Source organism: Podarcis erhardii (genome assembly GCF_964252035.2).
Source record: "Podarcis erhardii genome assembly, chromosome: 12".
Classification (NCBI taxonomy): domain Eukaryota; kingdom Metazoa; phylum Chordata; class Lepidosauria; order Squamata; family Lacertidae; genus Podarcis; species Podarcis erhardii.
Window position 1 is genome coordinate 10,276,228 of NC_138513.1, and position 23,557 is coordinate 10,299,784.

General features: G+C 43.0%; 1 protein-coding gene across 7 annotated transcripts in view; it reads left to right on the forward strand.

Moving 5' to 3' along the window:
* DPP6 (dipeptidyl peptidase like 6) overlaps window positions 1-23,557 on the forward strand; it is a 506,474-nt gene that overhangs the window by 421,851 nt on the left and 61,066 nt on the right. For all 7 annotated transcript variants that reach the window (XR_014150079.1, XR_014150080.1, XR_014150081.1 and 4 more), the window contains exon 8: window positions 12,833-12,953. Coding sequence is in view for 1 of the 7 variants with exons in the window: in XM_081834265.1 (XP_081690391.1) it covers window positions 12,833-12,953 (121 nt within the window). In the remaining 6 variants the exon portion in view is untranslated. The remainder of the gene's footprint in view (window positions 1-12,832; window positions 12,954-23,557) is intronic.

Consider the following 23,557-nt stretch of genomic DNA (forward strand, 5'->3'; position numbering starts at 1 on the left):
AGGCCCTCTTCCTGCAGACTAAGCAAGCAGTTTCACCACTGATAGAACTGTGGGGTGGGGAAGTCTCTGTCTTGCACAGGAGGCGGGGATGGAGAGAGAGAGAGAGAGAGAGAGAGAGAGAAGGAAAGGCTGATGGCTCAGTCTGATCCTTTGAGGATGCTCCGCAATGCTGCCAGTCTTGTGCATTCTGCCAGTCTTGTTTCCCCACAGCTCTTGTCGGTTTCCTTTTGCTCTTTGCGATCATTGGATTAACACCGTGTCACATGACGCAGCTGTGCATAAAATAAAGCACTCCTGCAATAACCAGAGACTGCCTTTGGGAGCTCTTGAAGGAGTTAGGAGGGAGAACATGATTTACTACTATTATTCAGTTCTTTAATTGGCTTGTTTGTTTTTGCTTTCTACGAATGGAGTGCATCTGCAGTTGAGACTGGGTGATTAAATTATGTGCATTTCTGTTTTCAGTCTTGTGCATTAGTTGGGCACGCAGGAAGTCCTATCTGGGTCCCTCCTTCACCAGCAGTTCAGATGGAAACAACTGTACAAACTATAAGCTGCAATAAGCTCTGTGGGGAGAGTGTTCTCCTTTTATTCTGCACAGTACCTGCTTTGGGGAGGAATAAGCCTCAGTTTCCAATTTGGTGCTTAGGGCAGGCAATAGAATGATACACCATGGATGTAGACAGCTCAGAGTTTGGATTTGATATCCTGCCTTTCACTCCCCTTCAGGAGTCTCAAAGCGGCTAACATTCTCCTTCCCCTTCCTCCCCCACAACAAACGCTCCGTGAGGTGAGTGGGGCTGAGAGACTTGTAACTGAGAGAAGTGTCACTGGCCCAAGGTCACCCAGCAGCTGCATGTGGAGGAGCGGAGACACGAACCCGGTTCCCCAGATTACGAGAATTACACCGCTCTTAACCACTACACCACACTGGCTCTCATCGACCAATCCTGCATGTATCCCTTTCTGTCCTTACTGACTGCTGTGAAAGCAGCAGGTGCTGCCAGTGTTTACTTAAGGCGCTGACATACAAATAGTTCGCGTTCAGTGAAAATTTTCAATCTTTCCTTGCCTGCTTTGGAAACAATGGGTGTTCTAGAAGATTCTGAGATAGTACTCATTGTCCAGGCCTTTTGAGAATGTACTCTGTAACACAGCCAATGCTCACTTGTGGCTCCATATTGCACACAAGCAAACCATCCTAGTGGTGCAGCAGTAAAACTGCTAGCATATTTGCAAAGCTAAGCAGGGTCTGGTATGGTTTCAGATTGGATGGGGTACCACCTTTTGAGATTCCTGGAGGTTGGACTAGATAACTCTCAAGGTCTCTTCCAATGCTTCTATGATTCTGTGATCCTGCTCGCATATTGCACCATTGGTAATTGTGAACAAGTCTACTTGAGGAAAGTTTATTCCCTGTAACTGAGCTTCTCACAGATAAATCCCTAATTTGGCATGGTAGGGATTCAATTAAGTTTGCATATAAAGGTGAACCTACCAAATTCATCTTTTTCCAAAACAATACACAAATTGAAACACAGTCATCCTTTGAAATTTGCACTTACCGTATTTTTTGCTGTATAAGACGCACCAGACCACAAGACGCACCTAGTTTTTGGAGGAAGAAAACAAGGGAAAAAAATATTCTGAATCTCAGAAGCCAGAACAGCAAAAGGGATCTCTGCGCAGTGAAAGCAGCAATCCCTCTTGCTGTTCTGGCTTCTGGGATAGCTGCGCAGCCTGCATTCACTCCATAAGACACACACACATTTCCCCTTACTTTTTAGGAGGGAAAAAGTGAGTCTTATACAGCAAAAAATACGGTATTTTGCAGTGCAGCTCTCAAGTCAAGCAATGTGGAGAAGGCGGAAGGAGAGTGTGACAACAATTGACATTCACACTTCTAAGAATTTGTGGTATATTTCTCCACCCAGGCAATGTGTAGTTTGCATAACAATGTATGTTAGAACAAACAATATACAAAAATGTTTTATATCAAGAGGTATTCTGCTATGCAAAAACTGTGTATATTGGGCAAAATTGCATACAGACACGTGTACATTGGAGAAATTGGTTCTAAAACAGGGTTTCCCAAACTTGGGTCTCCAGCAGTTTTGGAACTACAGTTCCCATCATCCTTGACCATTGATCCTGCTAGCTAGGGATGAAGGGAGTTTAGTCCAAAAAACAGCTGGAGACTTAAGTTTGGGAAACCCTGCGCAAAAATGTTTGTGCGTTTTCATGAGGACTTTTATTTAAAAAACCAATTGAAAACTTCTGTGGAAATGCAGACAACTGAACTTAAGATTAGAGGAATGAGAAACTGAGAGTTACCAACAGTGACAGATTTGGTCATCCCTAATAGTTGCTGAATGAACACCTGCTAAGGGCTAAAGAGCTGCGTTCTCAACCGAGTCACAACAGCTGCCTTCGCCCCAGGTGCATCTAACCCCTGCCTATTTTTATGGGCATCAGCATTCCAAAGACAGGGACGGATATCTCTTCCATGATGCTGCTGTCCTTTAAAGTGCAAATTTATGGGATTGCTCACGGCACCATATACACACAAAGCATGTGCTCTGCCACTGAATTGCTAGAGGCACGGACTCTTACATCTGGACCGCAAGGCGGCAGCGGCACTTCTGACACTTCTCATTCATTATATTTTTCACTGACTTGAACTCAGGCCTGTGGGTCTCATTGAGTCTGAGGAAGTTGTACAGGGCAGTTTTTGAAAGTGGGGAAGAGCCTCATGAAAGTCTCTTTGGTTGCCAATTTCAATCCAGCCAATTTCAATCCAGCCAGCCAGATTTGTGCACAAACATAAATCTGACAGGTGTGTTTGTTTTTGAGCCGGGTTTCACAGAGCCTGCACCATTAACTTTCCACGATTCGATTCTCTCATATCTCTTCATTTGCGGTGACATCTGAGTCAAAATTAAGCTGCAGTCCGCCATGTGTCATTAGGTTGGTTTAGGTGACTTGTAGGAGGCGAGCAGGAAGCCAGGAATGGAGAATATAATAATATTTAATAGCCATACCTATCTGTTCATTTGGAGGAGATGTCAAAGGGATAGCCTCAAGAGAAACAATCCATTAAGCAATTGGGAAAGGGGAGTCTGTCAGGGCAAAGGAGGAATCTCATTATGGCTACTCTTAGCTTGAGGAAGATGTGAGGAGCCTGGAATTTTGTATAACACCTAAAATGGTAGTTTTCAGACTCTGTGCTAGGGCGGGCAGCCTATGATAAGGTTACCAGACATCCCCATTTCCTGGGGACTGATTTACAAATCAGACCCCTGACAAAATCCATCTATTTAGTAGGGAGTTGAAAAGTGTCCCTGGATTCATTGAAAAAAATCTGGTAACTATAGCCTATGGCTGTCCAGAAGATGCTGAACTACAACTCCCATCATCCTTGATTATTAGCCATGCTGACTGGGACTGAAACTTGAGGTCTAGCGTCTTCTGGAGGCCACAGGCTCCCCAACCTGTTCTAAGGAATGCTGGGGTTCCTCAGAAGCATGTATTTGGTGAAAAGATAAGAAATCGCAGACAAGCTCCTGACAGCTGTACAGTGGTCCCTCGGATTAAGTACTTAATTCATTCCGGAGGTCTGTACTTAATCTGAAACTGTTCTTAACCTGAAGCACCACTTTAGCTAATGGGGATTCCTGCTGCTGCTGTGCCGCCGGAGCACAATTTCTGTTCTTATCCTGAAGCAAAGTTCTTAACCTGAAACACTATTTCTGGGTTAGCGGAGTGTGTAACCTGAAGCATATGTAACCTGAAGCGTATGTAACCTGAGGTACCACTGTACTGTTAACTGCCAAAGTTCATTTATTTTTATTTATTTGTTTCATAAAATTTATGCACCACTTGATTGTAAAAAAACAACAACACTTCAAAGCAGGTTACAAAAAGATAAGACAGTAAAATCAAGAAAAAACAAAACATTACTTTAAAAGATACAAAAGTTAATATACTAAAAAAGAATAAAATTGCCTCAGCTTTCTAAGCACCTAAGGTAGGCTTGTCTAAACAAGAATGTTCTTAGCAGGCACCCAAAAGTGTAAAGTGAAGCCGCCTGGTTGAGCTCAACAGGCAGGGAGTTCCAATGTTTACACCCTGCCACACTAAACAACCGAGTTCTTACAAAGCTCTCATTTCTTGGTTCAGATTATGAATTTACTATGCAGTGGTCCTCGCATGTGTTAATAATATAACATCATTTACTCAACAAGTTTGTCTGCAATTACAAATGGAGAACAGATGTGGTTTTAAGTCTCTTTTTCCTCCCACCCCACGCCACCTCACTACCCTGAGCTTAAAGCAAGTGAGCCCAAAAGGATTGTTTTTAAACCTCCAGGAATCAGGGATATTGAGGCTCCGGCAGTATAATAAGGTGCAGGCAGCATTACAGGTCAGTTTGGAACTCTCAGAAATAAATCATAATTTAGTCCTGGAACTGTCCGGTGGTGCTCATAATTGCTGACCCAGTTCTGAATCTAGCTGAAGGAAGCCAAGCTCAGCACGGCTGCAAATGTAGTGCGTCCATCACCGCCAACTTTCCCATACAGTGTACAGCTACACAGGAGTGTTGTTTGCACTCCAGGGTGCACTCTGAATTCATGCAAGTCCTAAGGCAAGGCTAAGGAAACTTGGCTGTCAGTCGGCATGGATTGAGTGCCAAGCTAGACACAGTGTTAGTTTTATGAATATAATTAAATTGCCCACTTTTAAATAGCAGCATTGGGATGGAGGAGGAGGGGGAAATCAGGGCACATAAACCTTCCTTCCTCCATACTATAGTCTGATGAAAATGCCCATGCTATTCTCCCCCAAGCGAAGCTTTTGTCAGCCTCTCACCCAGACACTGTGGTGTCGATCCTCATATTCCCCTCCCTAATGCATCACCGAGTAAGCATTGCAAGTGTGTACCTGGACTCGCCAGCACTTGTGTATGTCCATATATACGCTGCTGAGAGTTTTAGGATATTTTGCTGGCATTATGAGGTGTGCTTGTTATGGATGTGTGTTAACCTTATGCCCACAAGAAGTCCTCGCACAAAGGAATAAAGAAAGCTTGGTTTATTATATGAAATAAGACTGACGATATATAAATGCTGCTTCAGACCGCAACGTTACAATCTAAGCAGGTAGCAAATCCTGCACTGCATTCACACCTTGATTAAAGAGTAAAAGATCCCCTAACTTATTCTAAAAGGCCTACAGAAATGTGAGCGTGGCAGTTTTGCCCTAAACCCACACTACGAGTGGAAAGAGGGGCGAAGAGGAAAGTATAACTCTCCTTAAAGTGAAGCTTCAGGGATAAGTGCTGTCCTGTTGGAACTAGAAGAAGTAGCCAACTACTGGAAAATCTGGAGTTTTAATAATGTTCTTGGCTAATGCCTCCTTAGTAGGAGGGGATTTGAGATGAGCAATTTTCTGTCTTTCCCTCAGAGTTCCTGCCCATTTCTGACCTTGCTCATCCTGGTGAGAAAAGGACAGAAAACTGGCCATCCTGTTTTGCTTAACAAAAGGGTGAGACTTTGATAGCGAGCCATTATCTGAACCCAGGCCTCATAGCAATTCTGTTGTGGGTTCTCCATCTCTCCCTTGGCTTGAACTTGTTGTCATCCCACCAGAGGTTGCCTAGCAGGACTCCCAGGGCTTCATTATTTATGCTAACCACGAAGCCATCTTTTCTCCTTATTCTAATGTCCCGTTAATGTAATAAAATATTATCAATGAAGCAGCATGTTTCATTTCACATGAAGAGATCTAATTTACAGTGGTGCCCTACATAAGCATCAGTGATATTAGGTTACAGAATACAAGATAATCCATCATGCAGAATTTAAAAGCACAATTCAGGGTTCATAATAAAGGACACATTTGCTGATACATACTTTAAGTAATATAACAAGGCAGTTATCATTTAAAATGACTACTTTAGAAGCCTGGGATGCAAAATTGTATCCAGCCAATATTCTATTTGGACCCATTGAAAGGCTCTTTTTAGTTCTGCAAGGCAGCTGAAATGAGCTGCAGAGATTTCTTTAAAAGTGTCTAAATTATTGCAGCTGCTTGGTTGCAAAGCCCAAGTTATAGTTCTGAAGAGAGAGAGTGTGTACATTCGCTGGGGAGAGGAGCAGGGGGCCTCTTTCAAAATATAAATGTGCTCTAGGATGTATTTATAATGCTAGAATGACTGAGCCGTGCAAAGGAGGCCTCACAATCAGTGTTACAATGATATCTGAAAAGTAGATGGAGAATACAAGAATGAAATATCTTTTCTTCAGTGTCTGCTCCGAAAGGAGGAATTTTTGAATTAGAGTACCATAAAATTATTCCTGCCACATCTCCTTCGTATATATTGAGTTTGGCGGCTTACAATTTTCACAGAATAAGCTTGAAATCATATACAAGAGATCGTTCTAGTTTTAAAGAGGATATGAGTTACTCTCACAAACAAACACCTTTTCCACAACTCACCAACATTACAGCGTAAGCACAATTAAGGCAAGCTGTTAGAACTGGTTGGAATACTGTAGCAGACACATCCTCAGCAAGTAATGTCAGCCTTAATACATATAGGAAGAAGCCATAGCTTAGTGGCTAAAGCAGAGGTTTTCAGTCCTTTTGGGTCCACGGCTCCCTTGACGAACTGCATTCTTTCTGCAGCATCCCTGTGAGGCTCAGAACCCGTTGTGTCACCCCTTCTCTGCAGAGCTAGCAGCCTCTCACCCTTTTTTGAACACCCTCCCTTGTGGAGTGTTCCCTCAGCTTCCTCTCCCCTCTCCTTGGAAGTTCTCTGGGCAGCCCCTACTGCCGCCTCTGGCCTCTGAGCTGCCCCCCGCCCCGCCCCAAAGAGAGGTACCTCCTTGCACTACCCCACAGGGGCTTGAGAAGCACCCCCTGGCCACCCCCAGAGGCACCATTCACCTGGAGAGCTTGTAGCTGGGGCTGCTGCAACAAACAGCTATGTAAGCCTTTGGGAGGTTAAGACACAAGAGGGCATCAGAGGAGGGAGGGAAGGAAAGAGGGACAGAGGCCAGTGTTGCCCACCATCACTCGTGGCACCCCAGGGTGCCACGACACAGTGGTTGAAAACCACTGGGCCAAAGCATTTCTTCTGCAGATATTAAGGTTTCAGTCTCAGACCCTTCAATCTCCAGTTAAGATGTTGGGAACAGACAACAATTCTTTTAATAATTCAAAGTGGTTTCAGTAAGATTACCTTTTCCATGGCATGGACATGGACATATCTCCCTGATGCTTCCAGTCAAACAGGTATCTGAAATAATATACAAAGCAGCACCTGTTTACCAGATGCAAAAGTGGGATGAATATACAACATCTCCTTCTGCTTGCCTTCAGTTTGGGGAGTGTGAAGGGGGTCTCCAGCCTCAGGTTGTGTTGCTGGGAAATATTTCTTGCTTTATTCCAGCCCAGGCCTAGATGGTTCCAGTGGCAAGATTCTGTGTAAGTTACACCTTCAGAAAGGTCTGTGGAGTAGCTCTGATGGGACTGTACCACTTAAGGAATGTGAGAAAGGGGCTGCATATCTGAGTGACCATCTGCAACTGGACGTTTCTCATTTAGTATTCTTCCTCCTTTGCCACTCATATATGCTTTGAGAGTTTCTGGTGATGGGAAGCCTGCAACTGTGCCATTAGTACTTTCAAATATGCCGTTGGTTTTCATATGTGAAATCTATAGGGGAAACCCTGAAAAGGAAGATTGTCTAAACATTGTGCAGAACAAGACACAGGCTGCACCAGCTTTGCCTGATACAAATTATGGAGCATTTCACAATTATGGTGACCTTGCAGAGCCTGTTTTGAAAGACTTGAAACTAATAATTCCACTAACCTGATTTGCTAGTTTCCAGAAGCAGAGTCAGGCATGAAGATCTCTTTTTTAAGAATAGCACATGGCCACCATAACAGGGAAATTGGACTTCTGTTTTACTTTTCCATGTATAATCTAATTTTAAATGTTCGCATATGTGTGTAGTACATATATAGAGTATCTTGCACTGCGGTCCTCAGCATGTTTTCTTGCTAGTCCCAGTGAACTGAATAGCTTTTACTCCTATGTAAGTGTTATTAGAACTGCAAACTTTGATGACTCCCTTTCATCTAGGGCAGATACCCACATACGTGAATCTCCTTTCTGTTGCTGTGTATTAAAACTGATTTCCTTCTGGAAATCCTTCTGCCAGGCTTTGTCCTTTCATGGCATGAGCCCATTTAGAGCTTATGCACATGCCCATTCTTTGGCATCGTCACTGAATGTGTCTCTGTGAATATGCCATCAGCCCTCCAAATCTTCCAACGATTATATTGTGCTATATCAGGTTGCTGTATGAGATTTAAATTTTTTTGATACAGTGGTACACATCTCTTTGCTGATATGTGTGTATGGATACACACTCCCAACACTTTGGGTTCTGGTCAACTAATTTTTACTCAGAGTAGACTCATTTAAATTAATACCCATGAGCTAGTCACATCGATTAATTTCAATGGGACTTAACACTGAATTCCTCACATGGCAACAGGGATCCGGTAACTCCCTGGAGCTGTTTGTCACAGCAAGGACTATAATTTCTGTCATAAAGGTATCGCTTTATTTGTGTCTGTCTTGAAGATTCAGGAATTGCAAATAAGTTCCAGCTACCTCTTCTGCAGTCTCTCCTTTAGCTTGCTTTTACAGTGGTACCTCTGGTTATGAACTTAATTCGTTCTGGAGGTCCGTTCTTAACCTGAAACCATTCTGAACCTGAGGTACCACTTTAGCTAATGGGGCCTCCCGCTGCCACCGCACGATTTCTGTTCTCATCCTGAGGTAAAGATCTTAACCCAAGGTACTACTTCTGGATTAGTGGAGTCTGTAACCCAAAGTGTTTGTAACCTGAGGTACCACTGTATTTCAGTGGAGCCCTAGTGGTGATGGGAGCTGATAAAGTGACTGGGATCACAGCTCTGGGGAAGGGGCAGTAACCCTTTCTTCTCCTGCTATTTTCCTGGTCTATTAGCACCTACTGGAGACCACCACAATAGTTGGGGATGGCTAACCTTGGTCCATCCAGGTGATGCTGTGTCAGTAATTTCATTCCCCATTGCTGATGTAACATGATATCCATGTTTACATTCCTGTACGAGAATGGAAGTAAACTTCTGTAACTTCCGCTCTTTGTTCTTTCTGCTCTCACGCAGAGGAGACATGTGTGTGAAGCACTCGGCTCACACTAGCTATGCTTTGTTGTTTTAATTTACCGTAAAGAAAGAAATAAATTCGGAATGCTACATATCTGAACAGTCTGCTTCCTGCTGAAACTCTGCTGCAGCCCGGAGGGGGTTTTTCTACCTCCCCTCACAGGGGGGGCTGGCAACAAGCTGGTCTACAACTCCCATCAACCCTGAACATTGGCCATGCTGGTTGGCACGGGTGGTGGTTGGACAATCCCTCCTCTAACGCATGTTTTAAGATGTTGCCCTGACAATGTTAACCACTGGCTTCATGGACCACATCTGTTTTTCATTAGCTGTCCTGTTTTTCCTTGCATGGGGTTGCTCCATATTCCATACTCCCAGGGATTTGATGGAGAGAGCAGTGGTACCCTTTAAACTTTATCCCAGCCATACGAGATCCTCTTATCTGTGATTAGACCTCATTCAGCCAAGGCCTGCATCTGAATGACTCATCTGTATTGGGTGATGACATGGGTTTTCACATAAAACATATCTTTCTTTAGAGGGGAATAGAGGAAGTAATGGACTATTATTCGGCATGCATAACATAATGAGAACCAAATGCCTCTTAAAAGTTATATTGCCTGTAATTCATATAATATATTGGCCAGTTCCAAGAATTAAAGCTATTTTGGGATACGTCTGTCCCCTTTTCGATGTCAAAATGATCAAAGCAGTTAAAATGTTAGGAGCATATTTCATGAAACATCTCAAAATCTATTTGTCATGGGTACCCTGAAGAATATAAACCCATTTATGTTGATAGACATCAAAAGTTTAAATGCTTTTAAACATGTTCCAGCTACAGCTTCCCATGGCATCTTAATTGCTGCTTTATTTTCCTTATGGGTTGCCTAAAAGATGCTGGACATGTTCAGATGTTATGCAAAGCCATATTATCGCTTCCATTTTAAAATTATTTATTTATTTATTTATTTATTTATTTATTTATTTATTTATTTATTGTTTATACCCTGCCCATCTGGCTCGGTTTCCCCAGCCACTCTGGGCAGCTTCCAACAAAAGATTAAAAATACATTAAAACATCAGTCATTTAAAACTTCCCTAAAAAGGGCTGCCTTCAGAAGTCTTCTAAACATCAGATAGTTGTTGATCTCCTTGACATCTGATGGGAGGGCGTTCCACAGGGCGGGCGCCACTACCGAGAAGACCCTCTCCCTGGTTCCCTGTAGCTTTGCTTCTCACAGTGAGGGAACTGCCAGAAGGCCCTCAGCGCTGGACCTCAGCATCCGGGCAGAACGATGGGGGTGGAGACGCTCCTTCAGGTAGACTGGGCCATAACAATTGTAATAATTACAATTATTTTAATCTCACCCTTGATCAAAATTCCGAGTAGCATGCATGGTCTTCCCACTCTGCTTTTATCCTCACAACAACCCCGTGCAATGGGGTAGGCTGAGATATGGTGGACCCAAGGTCATCCAATGAGCTTCGTGGCTTAGGAGGATTTTGAATCCAGCTCCAGCCTTCACTCTAATCCTACACTCTGAGAAGGAATATAGGAAACTCCCTTATATATGGATAGATTGTTTGTTCACCCAGCCTCGTATTGTCCACTCTGATGGGAAGCAGCTCTCCAAGGTCTTAAGGTTAGATAGTGCTTCCCCCCCCCCCCCAGAGATGCTTTTTTTTTTTAAGTAAAGATTTTCTTGTTTTACAGAAGTATGTGTAATGTCTATCGTATTTTTTCCATGTAACATTTTTACAAATCAGTTTCATTTGTTGAGACATTGGGGGTGGAGGGGGGGAAGATGGGGGGGTCGGGTGGCGATGTTTCTATTTTTCTTAATGTATGTAGGGTTTGGTGTCAGCGTTGCTCGTGCCGGTTCTCTGCTGTTCATTTGTGTTTCTTTGGTGGTGAGAGAGGTTGGGATCGGCCTAGGGTGTGGTTGTTTGTTTGTGATTGGCTGTGGTGATCTTTGTTTTCATGTGTGAGTGGGATGGGTGGGTGTTTTGGATCAGGTTAGCCATATTGATTTGTATGCTGTTGGTGGATTCTTGTCATTGTCTTATTGGGCTGTGTATGTGATAAATGGTAGCCATCTTCTTCTGTTTGTCCCCGTGTCAGTTTCAGTTTATTGGTTATTGTTTCTAGTAAGGCTGTTTCCCATACTATTTGGTACCATTGGTCCATGCTTACTCCTGACAGGTCTCTCCAGTGTCTGGTTATGGTGTTTCTGGCTGCTGAAAGTAGGTGGGTTATGAGTGTTTTGTGGTGTAAATGGGCATTGTTGTCTTGGAAGATGTTTAGTAGGGCCAGTTCTGGGGTGATGTCTAATACTTGCTTAGTTATTTTACATATTTCTCGTATGGCTGTTGTCCAGAATAGTTGGATTTTGGGGCACTCCTACCACATGTGGAGGTATGTGCCTGTGGAGGTGCACCCTCTCCAGCATTTTGGTGAGGTTCCTGGGCGTATTAGCGCTAGGTTAGATAGTGCTTTTAACAAAACTTATTTATTTATTCCAATAAATTTATATACCACTTGATTGTAGAAAAAACTCAAAATGGTTTGCAAAAAAAGATAAATCTATTACTAAACAAAATTACAACCATAATTAAAAACATACGTAAGGTTAAAATCGTTATATAATAGACTAAAACAAATTAAAACTTTATAAACATCTGGGTAGACTTGTCTAAGTAAGAATGTCTCCAGCAGGCTCCGAAAGTGCTAATTGAGCTTATTAATTGGAGGTAGTTGGGATTAACTGTGGCATCTTCTGCAGGTAAAAGATGTCCTCTACTACTGAGCTACAATTCCGCCCCTCTAAACACTACATTATCCCGTTTCTCTGGTTTTATTCTGTGTGCCTCACCATACTTTTAATATCTAGGTAAGAAGATGGGGTTTGAAAGAGAGGAAAGTGGAAATTATTTAATGTATGCCGTGGCTTATTTTCTCCCATCAAGCATCAGTTGGACACAGCTCTTTTTAATGCCTTTTTTTAAAAAAAAAACTCCACAAAGATTTGAAATACGTAAAAACAAAGTTAAAAATTCCACTTATACGTACATCCAGCACTGCTTGTGAAGTGGAGTTCTTTTGCAGCCTGAGATCCTTTCTCTTGAAGATGCTGCGGACTTATCCTGGAAATTTCTGCATGAAAAACATACGAACTGTTGCCTTTCCCATTGCTTACTAAATGATTATCATTTCTGCTAAATCAGAGGTGCCAGACCTGAACCACGAATTTCTGCATGCAAAGTACATTTTCTGCCACTAAGCAAAAACCCCTTCCTCAAACCACATCTCTAGCTTTGATTCATAAAAGGGTGCGTTATAATGTGGATAACACTTTGCTTCAAAGAGTTGCTCAGGGAGCAGATTTCCCTAGGGGCAGCCTTCTCCATCGCAGTGGGGCGTCCGTGATGGTGCAAGGCAGAACTTCCTCTACTGTGGAACTCAGACAGGGCTGGGGGAGACCTCATAGCAACACAAAAAGTGGCTCCCCTTATTTCCATGAGTGTACTGTACTCGTGATCACAATTGAGTTTTATTTGTTGGATCATAATAACCTGTTGGTTCTCTCTTATGTTTTGTGCAGATATTTATCTTTGAGAACAACATCTACTACTGTGCCCATGTGGGGAAGCAGGCCATCCGCGTGGTCTCCACTGGGAAAGACAAGGTTATTTTCAATGGACTCAGCGACTGGCTGTATGAAGGTAGGATGGGAAGTTTTAAAAGCACTGCCGGCCCTTGAGTGTTTGCAGTGGACCTGTCTGTTGACAGAGAGTGGGGGGTATTTAATGAATGATCCCAAGCAAAAGCTTTAGTTTTCTGTGAAAGGCAGAGTTTCCTGGACACCCTTGAATTCTACTTAGGGGCTTCATGACACATCAATCTAGAAGTATCATTCCACTCTGGTCCCTCATTACAATTCTGAATATTCTGTGCCCCTTCTGTCTGATTAGCACTGGGTACGCATGGTGTCCTTCCTTAGAGTATTTGGATCTTGTCCATAAACCTCCAGTGGCAAAGGGTTCTGCTGAGTGACACTTACTTTGATATCAAAAAGATTTTGACATTTATATTGAAAAATGTGTGAAGAATCTAATAATAAACTGACCTTTTCCTGGTAAGCTTTTGGGTACTACAGTTGGCCAGTGTGACTGATGAGGTGCTGCAAGATGTTAATTGTGAATACAGTTTTGGCAGCCACTATTTAAAAGCTAATTGCTTTTTTATTTAGATGCATGCCTCTCCCAGACACCACTCTTTCTCTCATGGGCTTTGAAGTAACACAGTGCTTCATTTGGAATGATGCAATCATTCCCTTCAAAGCCTGAAAAAATTGAGAGTAAGTGGATGAAAGGAGAAAAAGATGGCAAATACGAATATTATATTATATCCGATTTATATCCCACCCTTACTCTAAAGTGCTCATAGAGTTATTCCACTTTCTCCTCATGGCATCACTGTTTGGTAGGTTAACCTGAGATATGATCATTGGCCTAGCATCCTGCAGTGAGCTTCGCAAATAAGCAAGGATTCCTTGCTCCATGTTCCTGCCCACTGCAGCAGGCTAGCTTTACAAACCTGTCCCTACAGTTATTTGCATCAGAAAGTTTACTTGGTGGATAACTAAATGTCCTCTGAGACTGTATCCTGCCCCTGGAAAACTGCTGATTGAGAGAAATTATAGTGATAGCAAGCTTAGAGGGCAGAGGCTAAGAGGACAGTGTTGCTGACACCTATTTTTATTCCATTACTGGAATGCTCAAAATGTTCTTTTAACTGTCATTGACTTTCAAGCCAGTCCTTTATGAGGAATTGGCATAGTGAAGCCACATTCATCTGCTGAGATAGCAAAATGGCACTGAGATCCAATGCAGTCTCCTTCCCTAACCCACTTGCCTTCAGATGTCATTGGACTACAACTCCCATCAGCCATGGGCAGCGATCACAGATTAACAGAGTTGTGGGCCAATGATATTTGGAGAGCACCGGGTTGGGGAAGGTTAAAATGCAGCTTGAAAATCCTGATCTGAAGCGGGGATGTCACTAAAAGTTAGCTGTGGAAAAGGTCGCCATCCCACTTTTAATGCTGCTTAAATGAAAGTTGGAGAAACAGGTCCCTCTTCTTTTCAGATGTGATCCATGTTTAATTAAAGCAAGGCATCACTCAAGTCTTCAGGCTTACCTCTCTTCTCTTCCTTTGGAACACCTGTGACATTTAGAGTGAATGTGGACGTATGCTTTCATTAAATGATGACTGCAGCATCAGCAGAGGTCTTGCGTTTGGGAAAAGGCCATTGCAGAGCAAGCGCTGCAGACAGTGCTTTCAGATCTCCTTGAATCACCCAAACACAAGGTCATTTCACCCTTCCAGCTATATTGCTCCCCATCCATCCAGCTTCAGGCCTGCTTTGTATATCTAGGAGAATCCAGTCATAAAGATTTTTCACCCTGGTTTGCCCTAGGGCTGAATCGACAGGGCGAGGGGGCTTTTTAGAAAACCTTCCCCCCACACCCATACAATAAGAAGCCACCTTTCAGCAGTCTTTCAAAGCATACAAAGTGGTGAGAAAACATAGGGCCAAAAGGATAGGAAGACACAACTGTGTTGCCGAGGCAACTAGAAAATGATCCCTACCTTCCAGTGCTGTTCTGCATGGACCGTTCAGTCATTCCTCACATCTCCAAAAGTCACAGTTCATCACCTGGTTGCCTTGGGGAAAGGTTTCTTGTCCTGTTGCACTATGCTTTTAGGAATAATGGGTTGTATTTAGCGGAGTCCTACTCACTGTTGTTGTTTTTATCATCCATCTGCCTAGGAGACAATGAAGGAGTTCATCTTTGGGGGTGAGGTCAAATTGTTGGAAGGTTGCAGTGCCTGCTGTGGCTGTAGAGACTGATAATGGAGAGGCACCCAATGAAATTAATGATACTAAGCTAGTCATGTTCATTCATTTCAGTGGGTCTACCCTAAGTAGGGCTGGCACTGGATGTAACCCAATGCAACTGCCTCACAGCCATGCCTCCCCATGCCTTCCTTGTCTCCACACACTGTGCTGGAAGGGTAGTTTCATTGATCCTCACAACACGTTGTGGAAAGCCGCAGAACGTTTTAGAAATGCAGGAACACGTTCCCGCCCTTTGAGGGCATCTGCTTCCAGGGCCCTCAGTGATGAAGCTAGGTAACCGAATCCGATTGGCTAAATAGCATCACAACATCGTTATGCTCAACCTCCATTGGCTGAGATCACAAAGTGAGAACAGAGAACTTAGCAGCAGGGAAGCACCAAAGATGGGGAACAAAGTGGGCAGGTGTAGTCACTCAGAGCTCCCAACCAGCATGCCACGCAGCCAGCTGCAGCTGGAAACAGGAGGAATCAGTTGCTCCTTAACTCGGTCCAGTTTGGAAGTTTGTATTTGTGGTTAAAATGGGGTGAGTGCAAATGAGCATCACCACTGAAGAGGTGCATGTCTTCATGCGTAGAATGGAAGCTGGAACGTTGCATGTGGGGACCCTGTGATGTGTATAATGCATGAAAGGAGATATTTATTCACGTGATGGGGAAATATGGCATCAAAGATCATACCCACAGCCTACATTTAATGCACTCTCATGTCAGTCATGGCTTTCCCTCCCCCTGCCCCCTGCCCAAAATCCTGGGAGCTGTAGTTTGTCATGTATGTTGGGAATTAATAGCTCTGTGAAGGTTTCCCTAACAACTCTCAGCTCCCTTGACTACAGTTCCCAGGATTTTTTGGCAGAAGCCACAACTGCTAAAGTGGGTTAAGAGTTCTTTAAATGTGGGCAGCGCATTTCAGCGTGTGCCACAAACCCTGCAGTGATTTGCCATTCTGCAGCTCCCCTGAAGCTAGCAGTCCTTTTATTGCCTTCCTTACTTTTGCTCTCTTGATCTGGCAGTCCCTGTGAATTTGCACTCTTGTGTTGTCACTCTTTTACCCTGCTATCGCTTTAGCAAGTGGCTGTGGCGAGGTGGGTTGCGAACATATGTTCAACCTTCTCCCCGTCTGTGCCAGCATTGCAGTGCCATATCATCAATGACTATCCTGAGATGAAGTAGACAGCAGCAACAGCACCATCCCCTTTGTGTTCTTGTTGTTCCTGGAGACAGTTTGCATCGCCTTACGCTAGCAGACCAAGGGCTTGCAACCAAACAAACTTGGCTGATTGCCTTGGTTCATGATCCGCTTTATGCTTTTCTCCCACGTAGGATGCAAAGATTATTTTTCAAGCTTCCACCTTCAAAAGCAAAGTCAAGCTCCTTTTTTTGCAGGGGCAGGTGGTAAATATATGCTTGCAAGATCGCAGCTTTCTTTTCTGGATAAGGTTGCTTTGCATATGCATATTAGAATTTGCAGATTATGGTCCCAGCATTACCACCTTGGTGACACAGCAAGGCACTGAGACAGATGGCAAACCCCAAATAGACGGAAGTTGGTTTTTCATCTTTCTTGGAGCACGAGTGCTTTTGTCACAGTAAAGAAAACACGTTCTGGTATTAATCAGACTATCTCCCTTCCACCCACCCACCCACCTCCCATTTCTTTCGTAAATCCGGAAGCGGATTTAAGGAGTTTTTCTGTTTAAAATGCAGGAGTTCGTTGGTATTCAAACTAATCTTTTTTTGCTTTTGTAAATCCGCCATTGGGTAAACTTTCTTCAAGGTATTATGCTGAACTGTTGACTCCTGATGGTATGGTGGAACAAAAATATATTCAAATCAATCAGCACTGATGTAGTAGCATAATCTACTTAGTGAATTTAGCTGGAAGGTTTGCAAGCTGAGACATAACATGAAAGGATAGATTAAGCCTGGTTTTTGAAGCTAAAATAAACATTAGTATTGCATCTGTACAGTCTGATCTAACTTCTGTTTTCGCAGCAGCATCCTTTGAGTTTTTAGCACAAAAACCAAAGCAACTTCCAAAGAGGGGAGAGCAAAGGTCTATAACCACCTGCGGAGTCAGCTCCAGATGTTTGTTTGTTTGCAATGCACTGTAGAAATCATTTAAATTAGAAGCACAGCCTGGTTGGCAGATACTTCAGGCCTCCAGCTTGGTATTGGTGCAAGGGAGAGAGACAAAGGTTTGTTGACCTTCAAGAGAGGTTTTGTGGTAGTAATGCAGACTGCAGGGTGGCTATAGATTTTTGCACGTCACCCCAATCTCTGAGCAGTGTGAGATTCAAGGGGTTCCAGATCCATATAAATTTTGTGCAAATCTGTATCCTCTTTCATGCTTTATTTCTTTTCTTGGTGATTGCATTCCCCTCCTTTTTTGCCACTGTGTGGGGCAATACCAAGTACAACTGCAGGATAGTGAGAGGTGGGGGAGATCATGGCTGCAATATGGAAGTTACCCTCCCTTAGAAAAAAACTCTGTTCAAGAATAAAAAGCACAGAAAACTCACCCTGCACTGAATTTGGCAGTACAACCCAGGCCCACTCAGATGCAAAGGGATCAGAGGTTGGTGTCTAATGATCAACCACCCAGGCAGTCTTTGTGCAATGTTCCTTGCGCATCCTTATTTTTAAAAAATTCTGGGTACCGTTAGTTTGTAGTTGCAAAACAAGCAATTTTGCCCAGAGCAATAATTGAGGAAATATACAATTATCTGTACTACTTGCAACCCCATTTATTAAGCAAAATGCAACTTTATGAGCATGATTCAGATTAAAGCAAGTCCCAAAATATCCACAACCTAAGTGTGGGTACAGATTTTGTACCTGGCCTTAAAAATCCTGTTGTCAGTACTAATTTTTCTCTAACCTTCCATCTCCCAATAGCCACTCGTACCTGGCTGTTGGCAAGATGTGCCTTTCGTAGAGATGCCAATTCTTTGAGTGGGGATGTAAGAAAGCAGCAATTTCCGTTCCAGCGTGTGTTCATCACAGTCATGCTGTTTCCATTCTGCTGCAGTTCAGCTTCTACCAAATGCTATATTATCCATCAAACTGTCTGCTGTTTAAAGTAACTATTTAAGTAATGTATGTAACTTTCTTTCATTTCAATGCAAAGGAAACAAATGTCCAAAAAGCCATTAATTGCATTCACTGGATGACCTAAAAAGAACAAGAATGTGAATGACTGAAATGTTTCAAGTGTTGAGGCCCGCACCTTTAGCGTGCTTCTATAAACAATGTTTAATATTATAAGTCTTTAACATAAGGGTTCCAACAGCTGAAAACTCTTTACTTCAGAAAACTAACAAGCCCTCAGATAAATCGAGGTAGGAACTCGCCTGTGGAAACCTGCAAAAGAGCCAAAACACAAAGAGATGAATTTTCTTTATTCTCTTTGTAACCTGTTGCTTGGTTAAAAATAATAGAGCTAGTTCAAGAGACCTTGTGACTTACGTAGGATGTGGCACTGGAATGCAAATATCATAAAATCAGTAGCAGCATCAGTTATAGCTTGGCTGAATGAAAATACAGGCTCAAATGCTGAAATGGTCCCAGTGGACATCTCCTTCTCTGGTGTTTATGCAAAAAGGCAGGACAGAATGCCCCACTGCTTGAGACTGCATAAGCACCGGAGTATCTATCATTTAAATATCTTACGCAAAACAGGTATTTATACCAACAGTGTTCAATCAGTTCTTTGTCCTTTGCTACCCTTAGCACCAGGTTGTGTCTCAAGCATCATTACTGTGTCATTTTTGCTCTTCGGGTATGGAACTAGAGGGAAGGAACAAAGAGAGATTACCGTAGCAAAGCAATGGCTTTTCCGTAACCTCTTAATCCTTATCTGTTTCTGCGCCTCACATTATCATTATTTGATATTGCAACTTTGCAGTGACATCTGGTGGAAGAGGCCAGAATCTCACTGTTCTGGTTGTTGAATGTGTCAGAACTGTGCAGTATTAGCCAGCCCTGTCCCTGAATTGTTAGAAAATAATGCAGTAAGGAAATTCGTAATTGGGGTGACAAGATGCAAAGGGCAATGGTGTTCCTAACCCACCCTTGCATGGCTGGGGGACATGTGACTCTCCAAATGTCCTTTGATTCCAGCTCCCATCAGCTCCAGCCAGCCAATGGTGAGGGATGCTGGGAGTTGTAGTCCAGCAATGTCAGCACACAGAATTCAAGCACCTAATGGTTTTCTCACCTCTGCAAAACAAGCTTGCACCTTCTGAAGTTTGCTTTTCTGCACATCTGTTCTTAAAGATTCGGGAGGCTTGTCCCACATTGCATGTGGTCTCCATGCTAATAATCAAGCCCGCTCAGTGTGAAATATTAAAGTGAATATTTAGAATTTCCCACTGCTCTGTTAGTTGCCTGATCCTTTGCTGTGTTTGTCAAGTCAAATAGCTTTAGTTTCAAGCAGCAGCTTTTATGTATTTTGATAAAGGAAACAGACGGGACACTTTTTTTTTTTACTATCTATATTTAGTGTACTGTCATATGAAGTATTCATACAGCAGCCTGGGAAAAAAGATCTAAGTGTGCAATTTTAAATTTGGGGACAGCCAAGACTTTTGATGATCTCGCTTCCTGTGTCTTTGGGGATTAATGCACATCCCACTGAAGTAAATAGCTAAGCTTCCTTTGATTTCAATCATTCCAAATGCCAGCTTCCATTGTAAATTTTAAAATGCTAGGTAGGTGCGCGCGCACACACACACACACACACACACACACATCAAAGAGCTCCACACCTGATTGAGACTTGATCAACACAAACAGCATATATGATGGCAAAACTGTTTTCTGGTGGGTACCATTTCAGCTGCAGACCTTTAAGGTGGGGTTCAAATGCACCTCTGAGAAGCACTTACAGCATGCATAGGAACTGAGCTTTACATAGAGAAGGCTGTGGTTGACCCCTTCTCCCTGTCATTTGGATGTTGGCGTGCAGGTGGGAGTTTATATATGGAATTCTGTGATATGATTGCCCATTGACAGTCTGAAGTGGTTTAATCCAAGAAGAATTTTGTCGCCCCCAAAAGCTGAGCGCATCTTCAGATGCCCAGTTCAGGCCCCACTCCTTTCTGTGCCACATGCTCCAGAGGAAGTGGTTAAATTCTTGATTAAGCCAGCTCCAGCACTACCATTTTTAAATCTGGTGAAACCTAACGGACTGTAATCTGTACTTATTTATTTATTTTTATATCACGACCTTCCACGGAGCTAAGAATATGACAAAAATCAAATCAAACTACCGTATTGGCCTGAATATAAGCTGCATCCGAATATAAGCCACACCTTTGAAATTCAAGGGGGGGAGATACAATACCCGAATATAAGCCACTCCATTAAAATTCTGCAGGCACTCACACCTGTTCCATTTTACCGTATGTCTGTTTCAGCAGCGATATTGTAAAAGCCAATTTTTGTAAGGTCGCGAATTTAAGCCGCACTTTAACTTTTCACGGTCGGAATTTGGGGGGAAAATGAGGCTTATATTCAGGCCAATACGGTAAATTAAAATGGCCCTTCTTCTGCCTTCATCTTCATAACAACCCTGTGATTCCTACTATTGAGGCTTTAAGAGGAGATTGTTGGGTTGGGTCTCTTCCAACTCTCCAGTCCTATGATTCTAGGTAGATGTAGGTGAGAGATGGCAACTGACCCGAATGGGATTCAAACTCAGCTATTCCCAGGCCAAACCTCTAATCAATACAGCATATACTGTGGACTGTGGACTGCAGTCACGTCCCACAAGCCAAATTTGGCCACCAGACTCATTGAGTGCATTTCCCAGTGCTGCCCTTGGCATCTCAGTATAGAACTAAAAGCAAGATGCCAGTAGAGAAACAGATCACTCTGCTGCCTAGCGCCTGCTTAGCATAATCCAAGAAATGTTAGACGTTTACGTCCCATCGATATCAATGGGACTCAGGTGCAGAGTCAGGCCGTGTCACTAATGAAGAAGTCATCCCTGTCAGTCCGCATTTGCAAAGGTTCAGCCCACCATCTTCAGTGCTCATTCGTTTCATGAGTAAGAGTCATGATGGCAGGTCAGGAGGAACAAACAGACGCTTTTCCATTATTCCCCATGGTGGTAAGCACGCATCATTTGCTTGGAGAATTTTAAGTAATATTGCAGCTACAATCTGTCCCTGCTGGGTTTTTAAGCACCATTCAACTGCATGAAAAACAGTAGTCATTGAACACACAGACTTCATTAAGTTTATAGCAGCTGATGTTTCATATTACTGAAAGCCGGAACAGTCTCCTCTTAAAGGCTCAATAGTCCTTCACTTGTCATTTGAAATATTGGGGGCTTTGCTCATTAGAAAATGCTGGCAAATCTGTGGTGATTAGCAATAATGAGAACAAGAGGCTTAAGAGCGCATTTGAGAACATATGAGTTTGTCTACATGCATAAGTTGAGGCAAGCAGGTGGCCTTGCTACATTACCAAAATGAGAGGTGCAGAGCGCAAATCGTGCCGTCTGTCCGACTTCCCTATATCTGAATAGGTGCTGTTCAGTGATGAGAGCAAAAACATTTTGTGCACTCAAAGGCACTCTTTTTATTATGACTACTACTACTAATAATAATAATGTTCCTGTCATTGCAGTTTGACTTCACTTGCACAAGACGTAATCTGTGTGCTCTGCATTAATCAATCTGAAACAGGTACCGACATCCAGATTCAATATTCACAATCACTAATGCAATTAACTGGTTCCTCGGCCCATAAGCGTGCACTGAAAAAGTGGACGCAAATTCACCCTTCTCCTGCCTTTGCTAAGAGTAAGACCGAGTGATTGAAAAGCATTAAAGGGTAACTAATCTGCATTAAGTGATTTTGAGTATGCACCATTAGATACAACCGTGTAACTGTTTATTCCCTGTTTAGCTATTTTGGAACAAATGGTATATGCAGGTTGGAAACCAATGTTCAATATGCCTTCCAGCAAATGAATGGAGATGCCCTGGATTCTCATACCCTATTTTTTGCAGAGCGAATTTTCTTCTGGAGTAGCAATGACAGAGCTCCCCTCTCCATCACCATGGTTTCATGGGCTATATTCTGAAGGCTGTATCATTCTTGAGCACAGATTTCTGAATGTTACATGCCACCTTGTGGTAAGACTTGAGCTTTTTCCACCCACCCCATCAAAATAACTTCAATGATACCATATTTAGAAGCCTGTAAGAAAGCGGAGGAGGGCATATAATGAGCAAAACCAATCAGCGATCTAGTCTTAACTCATTTTACAAGCTCCACAGGCTGCCTTTAGGTTTCAAAGCAAAATATTTTTGTTTGTTTCTTTGCAAAGAAAGTTAGGGGTTGCTTTCTCCTTGAGACAAATCTCCCCCTTGGGTTTTCTGTGTTCTGTAACGGGTTGACACAATGAGTGGTGTATATTAGGGTTGCCAAATTTCAAGAAGTAAAAACCAGGACACTCCAAAGTTGTTGAGCTTCTTTTTACAAAAACACCCCCCAAAAAGGAAATTTTTGATTGACTTGCCTAAGATCCAATGCAAAGTGCCGCCTTTCAGAAATCCCCCCCATGCCCAGATGGCAGTTCCACTTTTGAAATCCCAGTAATGTCTGGGGAAATCCAGACCTATGGCAGCCCTATGGATATATGTCGGCGGATTTCCTTCCTCTATCCCTAAATCACTGTAGAATTTTGCATGAGTTCAGCTGAATGAAATTAATAAAAAGAAAAAAATAGAGTGTGGGCATTTTACCATTTGATAGGATGATCAAAATGAACAGATATATGAGAGCATCCTTTGCCATCATCCAGCACACTAGTAAAAAGACCTCTTCTCCAGAATCTTGCATGTTTGCACATTCATGCTAAGCAATGGTTTGGCAAAGTGCTGTATGTGAATTGAGCCAGTGCATAATTACAGTGGAAATTACTCCCGCAAGATACAGTGAGGATTGCCAACTTGGATGGCCTTAAATGAGAACTGGGGAAATTAGTGAAGGATCAAGGCTATCATTGGGTACCAGCCATGATGGTTATGATCTGTATCAGGCATAGGCAAACTCGGCCCTCCAGATGTTTTGGGACTACAACTCCCATCACCCCTAGCTAACAGGACCAGTGGTCAGGGGTGATGGGAGTTGTAGTCCCAAAAAACATCTGGAGGGCCGAGTTTGCCTATGCCTGATATGTATCCTCCACTGTCACAGGCAATATGCCACTGTATACCAGTTGCTGGAAACCAGAAGTTGGGAGAGTGCTGTTGCACTCAGGTCCTGCTTGCAGGCTTCTCATACACATCTCCTTGGCCACTGTGACATCAGTCCCTCTCCAAGTGTCTGTGGCACTTACATTTTAGTTTATGGTGCCTTGGCCTCTCTCAATTGCTATTGTGTGCTCC